Source organism: Aspergillus thermomutatus (assembly GCF_002237265.1).
Source record: "Aspergillus thermomutatus strain HMR AF 39 chromosome Unknown NODE_445, whole genome shotgun sequence".
NCBI classification, from domain to species: Eukaryota; Fungi; Ascomycota; class Eurotiomycetes; order Eurotiales; family Aspergillaceae; genus Aspergillus; species Aspergillus thermomutatus.
This window is the reverse complement of record NW_020798495.1, coordinates 1-13,461: the sequence shown is the minus strand read 5'-3', so window position 1 is coordinate 13,461 and position 13,461 is coordinate 1. Positions and strand designations below refer to the sequence as shown.

Genomic DNA, 13,461 nt, shown 5'->3' with positions numbered 1-13,461 from the left:
ACGTGAAATAAGCAACACGATGATACAACAGAGGAAGAAAGGCGTAAGTTCGTCGGCAGCGTCAGAGGTGGATAAGAGACAGGGGGACCTGTGGGAGATTCCGGGGTGTGTGGGGAAGGAGGTGAGCAAGCATAAGAGGAAGAAGAGGTTGCGGGGGAAGCCTGTGTAAGTGTGAACTTCTCTTCCTTTGCCTGCTGTTGTGAAGGGGCTAGTTGCTAAGAGGGGTTGCAGGGCAATTGGCGAGGTGGAGATTGACGAACGAGATCGGAAGGATTACTTCTCGCCGTCGACGGGGCTTTTTGCGGATTACTGTGCTAGTATCATTACGCGGTATGGGCTGGATACACCTGGTATGATTCTCCAACATGAGATTGACGATATCCGGTATGATTTCCATGAGGAGATGTCGCCTGGCGAGAAGATTTTTACTGTGACTGCCAGCGACGGGACGAGGTTCTACACTCGGGCTGTGGTGTTGGCTATCGGGCCGGGCAAGACGAAGGTCTACCCGTTTGAACTGTCTGCGGAGGAGCAGATGGGTGCTTGTCATAGCAGCGAGATCCGGACATTTCCTAGTCCCAATGTGAAGAGGAAAATACAGCAGAGACAGGAGACGAATGTCGTCGTCGTCGGGGGAGGGCTGTCGTCTGCACAGATTGTCGACATGGCTGTTCGAAAGGGTGTCACCAAGGTGTGGTTTCTCATGAGGTCAGATTTCAAGGGTAAGTCGGATGCACTGGATCTTGACTAGATAATCGAGAGCATAAGGTAGTGCGTGCTAACGAGAGGCAGTGAAACACTTTGACATCAGTCTGCCTTGGATGGGCAAGTTCCGGAACTTCGAGAAAGCAGCATTCTGGGGCGCAGACACCGACGAAGGTCTGTCTCTTCATTTCCCACCTGACGCATCGACACTAACACCCAAGTAGAACGTCTCGAGATGATCAAAATAGCCCGCAACGGCGGCAGCATCACGCCCCGCTACCAGAAAATCGTAAAGCACCACGCAGCCCGCAACCGAGTATCCATCCACACGCGCACCGTCATTTGCAGCAAGGAGTACTGCCCCTCGTCTCAGACATGGCGTCTCACCACAGACCCTCCCATTCCGGACCTACCCCCAATCGACTACATCTACTGCGCGACAGGCATGAAGTGTGATGTCCAGGAGCTCCCGCTCTTGAAGCAAATACACCGCGACTACCCTATCGAGACTAAGCAAGGTCTTCCGTGTATCACGGATGATCTCATGTGGCGCGCTGATGTGCCTCTGTTCGTGACAGGCAGGCTGGCTTCGCTGCGTCTCGGCCCCGGGGCGCCGAACCTTGAAGGTGCACGGCTGGGGGCTGAAAGGGTTGCGTGGGCTATGGAGGAGGTGCTGGGTAGGAAGGAGGCGGAGGATGATGAGGTGGGACGGTCCAGGAAGTGTTTTTGTGGGCTGGGAAACCGATATGCTGAGCTGTTAAACGAGGGAGTATTGGATTGGGAAGAATAGACTGCTGCTCATTGCAACTCTCCACATAGAGTAGATCGTATCCCTCGTATTAGGCTCAAACAGCAGTCAGTGACTGATGCGTTCACCCTGCTGATGGTAAAGACTACGTGGACAAACCCCGTGATTGTGGCTATGGAGAGATGACCAGGACACCAAGTCTTCGCAGGGACAGGTTGCAAATAAGCTTACATGGCGAGAAAGCATGTAAGATTCCAAATACGCCTCTGCAGCTGCCTAACATGGCAAAATGCGTATAGAATGGACCTTGAGTATGCCTACTAAGTGCTCTTCTCATGGTGTTGAAGAAGTATGTAATGCCCATACAAAAGTTACACTGGACAGCTGATCTACCGCAGTGCCTTGCTGTAATTTATGACAATACAATACGAGATACCATGATAATGATGCTGCCTAACAGCGAAAGACTTTCTGCTTCGCTTCTGTCTCAATCGTTATTCCTCCAACTACCTTTCCCCTTACTTACAGTGTTCTCTTCAGCCATCCTCGTCGACCAACAAGCTTAAATCCAAAATTCTAAGCCTCATCTAGTCTCAATGAGGCTCGTCACTCGTGGTACCCACCCTGGAACGATCAGAACCAGGGCCACCAGCCACAACCGCCACAACTGCGCCACAGCCTTTCCCCTGGTATTATCACATTCACAGCAAGCTCCAGCTGAGACCGCGAGCTTTCGCCTCCACACAGTCTCAATGATGGAATCCCGACGAGTCGAGGAGACATGACAAGAGTTCTGAGATGTGGCGCAGCGCCACAGATGTGGCTGCCATCCAGCGGTGACGGCTGACGAGTTGACAGTCACATGGTTTCTGAGGAAACCCCGTTGGACCTACTCTCAGTCAACAAGGCTCTTACTGGATGGGGCAGTCTGCCGTCCTAACTCCGAAGTGCTGATTATCGCATCCACACACGCATGCCCAGATGCCTCTTCCGTACGCGCGGGTCAGAAAGCAAAGTCTATTGTGATTTGCCTATCGGCCAAGCGAGGCGCAGCAGCATCGGCTCCAGACCACTCTGCAGGCGGCAAAGCTCACTGGCTACTCCAATAATCGCGCAATGCTCAGTCCGATGCGCGCAGTGAGTTTCCAGGAGTGAAATGGAGTTCCGCCGTCAGTTGAATTTTGGTTGATACTGATATGAGCGGCTTCGGGGACCAGTCAGATGCGAGGTGTCGCTCTTGTGCCTAGCCCCCTCGCGCTTGGCTTCTGTTTGGGAATTGTTTCGCAGGCGGCGTTGACGGCCCATTCTCGTGCAATTTGTGCCAGAGTATGGGTGGGTTGAGGAAGCCCCTGGCGTCTATATTGGCTGACCTACTCGTCCGTCGTCGGGACTTTGGATGAAATGGAGCGTTCCCAGGTTTGGAGTCGGTGATTTCACTTTTCCTGGAGACACAGGCCCAACTCAACTCCTCTTATTAAATATTATTGTCTTGGAATGCTCCGCACTGCAGGACAAGGAGGGCTGTGCTGAGGCCAAGCTCTTGGGCAAATTGTGCACGACAGCGCCGATATCTAGTCGAGAGAGGAGGAGACAGAATCTTTTCGAGCCTTTGGAACAGTGTATCTAGAGTGTTTTAATTATGCTTTTTTATTCTTTTTTGCTTGGCCCAATCAGAAAATGGCGTCGAATGATTTCTTGGTGTTCTTGGATGAATGACATTGCTCGTCTTACCCAACAGGCGACTCAGCCACTCTCAAGATCGATAAAACCCCGTTCAAACCGCTTACCTCTGCTTCTGCCCCTTCTCCTACCATATTGATAGATGATAATTTAGTCTTCTCATATTGTTCGACTAACCTAAAAAGCGTGTCAGTCTAATCATGCTGACACCAAACGGAAGCCGTGAGGACGGCCTCCTAAGTCCTCAGGCTAATATGCAAGACAGACAGGTATGTGATCTGCCTTGTCATTAGATATGAATGGGATATGCTAACGATGAGCAAGCGACAGTCTCTTTCTTCTCAGTCATCAGAACAGCCATCTTTGTCGCTGGAGATTCCATCAACATCATATTCAAATCGGTTGATGGTCCAAAATGATCACCCTCGAACGCCGAGTTCGATTGACGGGGACACACTACGTCCACGATCAGAATCATTCGCTTCAAACGCAGACACTATCGCACGGTCCCGGGCAAACTCGGACATCACCATATCGAAAGAAGCCTACGATGATGTACCACTGTCCGAGGCCCTGACTCCGGATCCGCGAAATGAGCAGGACTTTCGAGTCGAGCACAACAAGTTTGCCTTCTCACCGGGTCAGCTCAACAAGATGCTCAATCCCAAGTCGCTTGCTGCGTTTCAGGCGCTCGGGGGACTGCGCGGGCTGGAAAGAGGTCTGCGGACGGATTTGACGTCTGGGTTATCGGAGGACGAGACCCTCTTGGACGGCACGGTCGAGTTTCAGGAAGCCACTTCTAGCGACCAGAAATTCTCGAAGCGAAATCCACACGATGCGCCGACGGCAGCAACAGCAGCAGCAGCGTCAAGCGGCGAGTCAAGATTCCAGGATCGTATTCGCGTCTTCAGCCAGAACAGGTTACCTGCGCGGAAATCGACGGGTTTACTGAAGCTTCTGTGGCTCGCTTACAATGACAAGATTATCATTCTGCTTACAATAGCCGCTATTGTCTCGCTGTCCTTGGGTATCTACGAAACAGTCGATGCTGGGCATGGGGTGGACTGGATCGAAGGTGTTGCCATCTGCGTGGCTATCCTGATCGTAACTGTTGTGACTGCCGCGAATGACTGGCAAAAGGAGAGACAGTTTGCCAAGTTGAACAAGAGGGTAGGCGGCTCATTCCACGCTTTGTCAATAATGTTCTAATCATGGCACAGAATAGCGATCGGGAAGTCAAGGCTGTTCGCTCCGGCAAAGTAGCTATGATCTCGATCTTCGATATCACGGTCGGTGATGTGCTCCACGTGGAACCCGGCGACTCTGTTCCTGCAGATGGTATTCTCATCTCTGGACACGGAATAAAATGCGACGAGTCCTCCGCCACTGGAGAATCGGACCAAATGAAGAAGACCAATGGACACGACGTCTGGCAGCGCATTGTCAACGGAACCGCCACGAAGAAACTCGACCCTTTCATGATCTCGGGTAGTAAAGTTCTTGAAGGAGTCGGGACTTACCTTGTGACCAGTGTTGGACCATATTCTTCTTATGGCCGTATCTTGCTCTCACTGCAAGAGTCGAACGATCCTACTCCTCTTCAGGTGAAGCTGGGAAGACTTGCCAACTGGATCGGATGGCTTGGCTCTAGGTAAGACAACCAGCTTAATATAAAGGACTCATGCTAACATCTCACTAGCGCTGCGATCATCTTGTTCTTCGCCTTGTTCTTCAGATTCGTTGCCGACCTGCCGGATAACCCTGCCAGTCCTGCGGTCAAAGGCAAGGAGTTTGTCGATATTCTTATCGTTGCGGTCACGGTCATCGTTGTGGCGATTCCCGGTAAGACACTCGAAAATCCTTCAGCGTGAATCGGCATTTGTCTAATTCTCCTCAGAGGGCCTTCCCCTGGCTGTAACGCTAGCTCTTGCGTTTGCCACAACACGAATGGTCAAGGAAAACAATCTCGTCCGTGTCCTTCGTGCCTGCGAGACCATGGGCAATGCCACTGTTATCTGCTCCGACAAGACCGGGACTCTGACACAAAACAAGATGACTGTCGTCGCTGGGACCTTTGGAACCGAAAAGAGCTTCAGTCAGGACAGAACGGAGAATGTTGACCCGTCGGACGACTCGACGACCGTGGCCGGGATCTTCAAGCAATGCTCAACTGCAGTACGCGACCTGATCATCAAGAGCGTTGCTTTGAATTCCACCGCGTTTGAGGAAAATAAGGAAGGGTCCAGAGATTTTATCGGAAGTAAGACCGAAGTGGCATTGCTGCAAATGGCCAGAGACTATCTCGGCATGGATGTGACTACTGAACGTGCCTCTGCGGAAATTGTTCAGCTGATCCCCTTTGACTCCTCCCGCAAATGTATGGGTGTTGTCTACCGTGAGCCAGCGGCAGGCTATCGTCTTCTGGTCAAAGGTGCCGCCGAGATCATGGTTGGCGCATGCTCCTCGAGGGTCTCCGATCTCAGTGCGTCTTCGGATGGTGTCACGATCGACTCATTCACCGAGAAGGGCCGCATGAAGATGCTTAATACGATCGAGTCTTATGCAGTGAACTCCCTACGCACCATCGGTCTGGTGTACCGGGACTTCCCAAGCTGGCCTCCAAAGGATGCTCAACGCTTGGAAGACGACTCATCTGCAGCAAAGTTCGAAGATGTCTTCCGCGATATGGCTTGGCTTGGTGTCGTGGGTATCCAGGACCCCCTCAGACCCGAGGTCCCCGCTGCGATTCAAAAATGCCATACTGCAGGTGTACAGGTGAAGATGGTCACTGGTGACAACATCGCAACGGCCACCGCCATCGCCACATCCTGCGGAATCAAGACAGAGGATGGCATTGTCATGGAGGGTCCCAAATTCCGTCAGCTGTCAGACCACGAGATGGACGAGGTCATTCCCCGCCTGCAAGTTCTGGCCCGTTCCTCGCCCGAAGACAAACGGATCTTGGTGGCACGGCTCAAGAAGCTGGGCGAAACCGTCGCTGTCACCGGCGACGGCACTAATGACGGGCCAGCTCTGAAGACAGCTGATGTCGGTTTTTCAATGGGCATTGCAGGCACGGAGGTTGCTAAGGAGGCCAGCTCCATTATCCTCCTCGATGACAACTTCAAGTCTATCGTTACGGCAATCGCCTGGGGCAGAGCCGTCAATGACGCAGTGTCAAAGTTCCTCCAATTCCAGATCACAGTCAACATTACTGCTGTCGTCCTGACCTTTGTCTCGTCCCTCTACAGCAGTGACAATACGAGTGTCCTGAGTGCGGTTCAGCTGCTCTGGGTCAATCTGATCATGGACACCTTTGCCGCCCTTGCACTTGCAACTGACGCCCCGACAGAAAAGATTCTCGACCGCAAGCCCGTCCCCAAGAGTGCGTCGCTTTTCACTGTGATCATGTGGAAGATGATCATCGGGCAGGCCATCTACCAGCTTGCCGTCACCTTTATGCTCTACTTCGCTGGCGAGAAGATTCTGGGGAGCCGTCTCGGCACCGACAATCCTCAGTTAAAGCTCGACACTATCGTTTTCAACACTTTTGTCTGGATGCAGATTTTCAATGAATTCAACAACCGAAGACTTGACAACAAGCTGAATATCTTCGAAGGCATGTTCCGGAACTACTGGTTTCTCGGCATCAACTGCATCATGGTCGCCGGTCAAGTAATGATCATCTACGTCGGAGGTGCAGCCTTTGGTGTGACTCGCCTGGATGGTCTTCAATGGGGTGTCTGCATCATCTGTGCTGTTGCTTGTCTGCCATGGGCAGTGGTCTTGCGATTGATACCCGACCGGCCGGTCGAGATAGCCATCAACTTCGTCGTCCGAGTTGTGGGCACCGTCTTCCGGCCGATTAGCAAAGCCTTCAGCGTCATTTCGAGGATATTTTCGTCTATGATGCGACCTGTTAAGCGCTTCAGCCGTCGTGTTCTACGTCGGAACGCAGAAGAGGACAACTCCAGGCCGGACGAGGAGGAAGCGCCCTTGACGGACTTGGAGCAGCAGCATACGTCCAAGGCACCTGCAACACCGGTAGTTGTGCCTCCCATTACGATTACGAGCTCTTCATGATTTATATACGACACTCGGCTTGCTTCCCAGTCGCTTCTGGCTGTGGCACGCCCTATTCAAACTCTACGTGATTGACGACACTCCCTAGATATATCCATACGCATATACTCTGTACAAAAGGGTTGGCTTACTCGTTTTTTGTTCTTTATGCTCTGCGTTTGTCTGCATCATCTGTTGAGCACACATACTGGCGTTGTTGGCTGCTTGTCCACCTTGAGCGTTCTCTGACTTTGCTAAAGAATCTGTATGATAGACTAAAGTAGCAGATGGGTGCACCATTTCCGTTTGCACCCTTAAAAAATTCGAAAACTACCTTAATACCATTCTTCTCGCGAGTAAACTGAGATCCTTGCAAGGCAAAGACTTCCTCAGGTACACATTAGGTAGCTGTCGGTGGTGTCTGAACCTTTCTAAAGCAACATAAAACTGAGATTATAATTAGATTAATTCCAACTGAATCCTTTACTGTCACTATATAAGTGAATGGTTAGAGTACTAATTTTATCCTCTATATATAGTGCTGCTTTTTAATATTAATATATAGTACGTAGATGACTCATAAAAATGCTATTCATTAAACTTAGCTAAGGAACGAGCTATGATAAAAACGAATGAGAGCGATTCTCCAATAAAGTGAACGCTGACTCCAGCTCGAGGCCTGCACGCAGGATTCCGACGGATCTGAAATCGCTAGTGAAAACAACGTGGTAAAGTCGACCGAGGTATTCTAGAGAAGACATTTAGTTAGGCTATAAGGAAGAGGGGCGCGGGAGAATACCTGCGAGCTATGATAAAAACGAATGAGAGTGACTCTCCAATAAAGTGAACGCTGACTCCAGCTCGAGGTCTGCACGCAGGATTTCGACACATCTGAAATCGCTAGTGAAAACAACGTGGTAAAGTTGATCGAGGTATTCTAGAGAAGACAATTAGTTAGGCTGTAAGGAAGAGGGACGCGGCAGAATACCTGTTCGTTTCTTGGAAGGACGTTTGGTTGTGCAATTCAAGACAATCCACTTCATTTTGCGCTCTTTCACCAGGAGGAAGTACTGTCCCCCGGGCGCGAATCGAGTCAGATGCTCCGAGATCCGATCGTTCTCTCTCAAGAGTTCAATGCCCCATGCCGTACCCGGTATGAAAAAATCGAGAATGCCGCTTTGAGTTCCGTAACTAACTGAAAATTCTGGTGACACAACCACACGGCGCTTCAAGACATCGCCAATACAGCGATAAAACTCCTTGCCGTACTGATCCTCTAGTGGTGATATATTACGGTTCATAGCTCGTTCGGGTTCTGATAGTTGGCGGGGGTTGAATCTTCTCACTACCTCCTTGGCGAGGTCTAGGGGAGATAAGTATGGCAGTGGTTGTATGCCATCATCTGCCGGAGCAAACACACAAGCGCAAAACCTACGCTGTTATATTAGGAAGCAAGATAAAACAATTCACGGACCATCTACTTACCATCTGTGAAAGTCTGTTGCGAAAACGTATTGGGTGTCATCTCCAATGGGTTGCGTTTGCGCATGCAGCCAACCATTTCTCCATATATAGCTGAGCGCCCGAGATTCTAGACTTCCATCGACAAAGGATGAGTGGAGGAGTCCGCGAGGCGATAGGATGGCTTGCTTGAGGACCCTAGCGACAGCAGGGTTCTGCAAATCCTTGCTTCTAGGGAGACCTCTGGAGAATTGAGAACCACTGATCCTTTCGAACAACCCAACAGGGTCTTTGAAGATAATGTCGGTAATCATATTCCAGTGCAGATCAGAATGTCTATATTCACGAAGGTCCTAACATGAGAAGCATTAAGAGATGAGCAAACTAATCGGTGTTGAATAAATAGCCTGAAACCCAGGACAAGACTTACCTTTGACCGTCCTAAAACGTCACAGAATGATGTGATCAACCCTGCGTGGCCCTGAGTGACCTGCCAGACACCACGCTTGAAGTCTTCCGTTATAGCTCCAGTGAAAATTGATGAGAGGCGGCTCTTCATACAATCTCCCACAAGTTTCATGCTTTCGCGTTCGTCCAGGAGCAGACCAACCGGGTTGAAATCCGGTGCCACACGGGAGTCAGGTTTCAGGGATATCTGTTGCGCTGGATCGAAAATCATTGGGGTTTTTCTGAATTTCGCGTCATCGAATCCTTCACAAACCCTATTTGGGGAGCCGTAGGAAGTAAAGAGCAGGATTCGACACTTTGAATTTGGGGAAACAGTCTTGAACAGTCCGGCCCACAACTCATCATCCTGATATGATTCCTGAGCTTCGTCAAGAAATAAATAACCAGAATGATCCGGCCATTTGAAACCATTTACCCCCGTCTGTGCTTCCAAGTATTTGGCCCATCCGCCCGCATTCTCAACGCGTTGGTGATTCCAACCAATCATAACATAAATCGGGTTGTGGCCCTCTTTGCCTTTCAAAAGATGCTTGACCATCAGATTCATTAAGGTGCTTTTGCCTGAGGCGGGGGTAGCATTTATCCTGACTATGGCGAAATGAAGCAGGCGTTCCAAAATCTCCTTCACAAGTTCTGCACGCTCAGCGATAGGAAAGACAACATCTATATGCATTAGGTTTTATCCTAGGACATATCTCAATGGACAATTACTCACATGGTTCTTCTGAGATTTGCGCCGGTGGAACTTTTGCAGGGGCGGGCGTGGCCGTAGGCTCTTGTGTGGCTGCAGGGCGGCAAAATTAGACGCAGCATATATCAACAGAAAGAGAAACTTACCATATTCTTCGTGGTCAGCCATAGGGTGTGCACAATCACAGATTTGGACTTGATTAGGAGAAGTTATGACGCAGGTCCCCTGCGGGCAGGAGCAGTACTTCCAACGGCAGGGTCCCAGGATCACGCGGGTACGCAAGGGTCTCCCGGCCGAAGTAAAGTTCCAACAACAATGTCTGTTGCAATCGGAGTGTAAAGAGCCGGAGTGCGAAGTGAAAGGGTGTGAGGAAGATGAAGAGGAGGAAGGGTGTAAGGAAGACGAAGAGGAGGAAGGGGAAGAAGGCGAAGAGAGGGAAGGAGGTATGGAAGGCGGAGGTGGTTGAGATGAGGAGTTGAAGATCATCGCGCCTTCCATCGTTGTGTTGGGTACCCTTAACATTATCAAACCCCTCTTTCCTGAGCGCTCAAGGTCACAACAAATCAATCTATCGTGAGAGCAGTGAGCAGTAGGCTCAACCTCTGTCTTGGGGAGTCTCAAGGACCTTGAGAGTAGTTAGCAGTAATCTCAACCTCGTCTTGGGGAGTCTCAAGGACTCTTAATATGGTTCATCTTCAGCTCACAATGTATCTATGTTTCTCCAGAAAGATGCTAATCCTCACAAGGATATCATTCCAGTTAAAGGTGAAAGTCATGGGTGTGAGAAGGAAAAGTGAGGAGTCAACGTCTGCGATGAGCTCACCAAGTCTGTCACATGACTTACCTAGTGAATGATCCAAGATCACCCTGTAAGGTATGTCCGTATGGTGATGATATTCGTAAGAGCTAAGGTAGCCTGTGGAACTACCTAGATACATGACATCATGTAACACACCCCCTTGTTCGACTGTGTCTCTCCCTTTTCTCCGTCTACCAAATTTGTTTTCATCCGACATCTCAATCTTTCCTCCTCATATGCTTCGAAGAACCAACTCCTCAATTCCTGTTTACAAAAAAGTACTTTTCTGAATAGATGCAAATCTGGGGCGGCAATGCGGCCGGGGGGAAGGAATTACCTGATGAGGAAATCACAACAGCTTCATGTATGATAGAACAGGCAGAGAGGCCCATCTAGGGGGGTGTCTCAGAAGCTCTGCCCCTCATCAGACAGCCTAGAATTGTTCTGTAGGGCTATCTGCTAGGGCACTGAGCGCAATGATAGTGAGGGGTTGGAGGAAATCCTGGATATAACGCCTGATACCCCGGTTGAGGCTAAAGGGCGGATGTCCCTCTTGGTGGAGGTGCCTATCTATGATGCTGCCTGTAAAGCGCTGGTCCTAGATTTATTTAAAAGCATTGTAGTTCTCACCACAGCCGCAGAACCTATTCTGAAAATTGTGGTTTTATTTGTTCTCTGGTGCTGGGACTAGGGTTATAAATCCAGCCACCGGCTAAAGAGTATAGTTGAATGATCATCACAGAGCCTGTGCATATGTAAGGCAAGACAGCTAGCTCACTCCTTCTCTCTCTCCTTCTTCCTTCTTAGATAGACGGTATCAATATCATGACCGACAATATCAACTCATAGCTCCTGGGCGAGAGGCTCTTTAATTGGACATTTGACAATACCCTAAACAAGGTGATTGCCTAGAGGGCACCGAAGCAAAGCAAGGCGAACCAACAGCGGCCTTTCCCTCCGTAAAGGGCGCGCCGCCAACGCAGGTTGCTTTTCATTTTTATTCAACGCAAATGGGACAAGTACTACGTTGAGGAAAAGCAGAAGTAAGTGACACTTGCATCTACCCTCCTATCGTTACTATGGCATGCTTGATAAGTAACTGTGCTGACTCCTACAAAGTTATGATAAGCGTCCTGCTGGCGATCACATTGAGAATTTCATCGAAATGCTTGCATGCACAACGTAGTTGAGGCTTTCAAATACTGAAGCCCCTACCATGAGATACATCAAGCGATGCTTACAGCATCTCGTCAACTTGCTCACCTATCAACATCTAGAGTTCCCTGCGATTTCGCCTCAGAGTCAAAATCTGGATATATACCACTGGACAAGCTTGCTCGCGAGGGCCAACTTATCAGGGGACTACAGCGGGATGGACAAGGCCTGGAATGGCCGCAAAGCGTAGTATGATTAAAGTATTGGTTACTGACAGCCTGAATAATGGATGTTGCTCGTGGGATTGAACATTCCTAGACGCGTGTACTCTCGTTGTTTAAGCTGCTTGTGTCGCACCTAGCAGTGATATCTCACTCTCAAGATTTTACGACCAGCTCAGGTCCCTTTGATAGGAGGATGTCCAGATCATGTTTGTAGATGGGACAGCGCTTGAGGATATTCGGATGTCTATTAAAGTGCGTTTTGCCAAAGGGAAAACTAAGTCTTCTTTAATAGTAGTATGATACTTTGGCTGATTACTCAAAAGGGATATACAACACGAAGATAAGACCTTCTATTTGAGTCCTTGAAATCAGCTGCACATAACATCATGTGCCCGATAAAGCTCCTCTTGATCATCGCCCTTCGCTGTGGTAATTGTTCCGGGACCTCGCTGGCTGATGTCCTGTCCCATGCCCTGCTGCGGTCGGATCGAACGCTGCAGTACACATATCCTAACCGACCAGTCTTATACAAACTTCCACGTAACTCAGAGGATCCCTCTGAACACACCAGAAACCACTGCGGGTATGCAAAATATACTAGGGAGACGTGCACTCAAGCCAGGCCTATTAACGCGAGTATCACTGCTAAGAGTATACATCTTGGCGCGGGATACTGCACTCCGACAAATACATGAACACACACGGAATGGACGAATCGGACCGAAAGCCAGGAAGATCACTTCTCATGAACTACGCCTCTCCAGAATCAGGGAATGGCGAAATCGCTCCCTCGAGCAGCTCGTCGATGACTCGAGTCCTAGTCGACCAATGCACACCACTGCGTTTGGTGATGGGACTGAGTATGTCGTGCATTCAATCTCAATCGATTCCGAATCTCCTTTCAGTTATTGCAGTGCGACCGAAATGCCATAAAGAGTAGAGTTTCTGCCTGAGGCTGTAAGATCCACCTCTCCGCACCGCCGCATCGTGCCCATCGTCCCAGCAGGCGTCCAAGTCAACCTGTCTCTTAGCTGTCCCACTCAATCAATTCCTCTCTCCCTGGATCTACAGCCATATAAGCAATTACTGAACGGTCGTCTCTAGTTACCCTCTGACTGGCACACCAGGATAGCCCACTCCTCGTCCTTCACGTCACCTCACGTCACCTTGGAGCTTCCCCCGCTTCATTCCATCGGACACTGAACATCAAACAGGGTAAGTGGTCTGTCGATACTGTCCGCAAACAAACTAATTAACTACTGGCTCTGCGAATACAGCCCTCAATTTTCTGAGTTTACTGTCGTATTGCTCAGAACTCGATCATCCACAATCCATACCCCCCCCTATCCGAACAATTACAACAACACCGCAGCCATGGCCCAGCTAAACTACCGCACAATCAACATCGACGTGCTCGACCCCGAGTCCTCCGTCAACTTCCCCATGGAGACCCTCCTCCCCGTCACCC

At 49.9% G+C, this 13,461-nt stretch overlaps 2 protein-coding genes across 2 annotated transcripts; one reads left to right on the top strand and one right to left on the bottom strand.

Annotated features, from left to right (window-relative positions):
- Window positions 1–231: 231 nt before the first annotated feature.
- pmcB (putative calcium-translocating P-type ATPase(PMCA-type)) lies at window positions 232–7,216 on the top strand (the record flags this gene model as incomplete). The annotated part of the gene is made up of 8 exons (XM_026754769.1): window positions 232–722; window positions 793–879; window positions 930–1,408; window positions 3,319–3,402; window positions 3,458–4,303; window positions 4,354–4,784; window positions 4,833–4,975; window positions 5,031–7,216. Coding segments are annotated over 8 exons (4,747 nt in total), but the record flags the coding sequence as incomplete, so codon positions are not given.
- Window positions 7,217–8,001: 785 nt separating this feature from the next.
- On the bottom strand, window positions 8,002–9,983 carry CDV56_100733 (uncharacterized protein; the record flags this gene model as incomplete). Its single annotated transcript, XM_026754352.1, has 6 exons — window positions 8,002–8,132; window positions 8,184–8,626; window positions 8,681–9,009; window positions 9,087–9,787; window positions 9,840–9,908; window positions 9,962–9,983. The coding sequence occupies 6 exons, from the start codon at window positions 9,981–9,983 to the stop codon at window positions 8,002–8,004; spliced, it is 1,695 nt and encodes a 564-aa protein (XP_026609673.1).
- Between the last annotated feature and the right edge of the window lie 3,478 nt (window positions 9,984–13,461).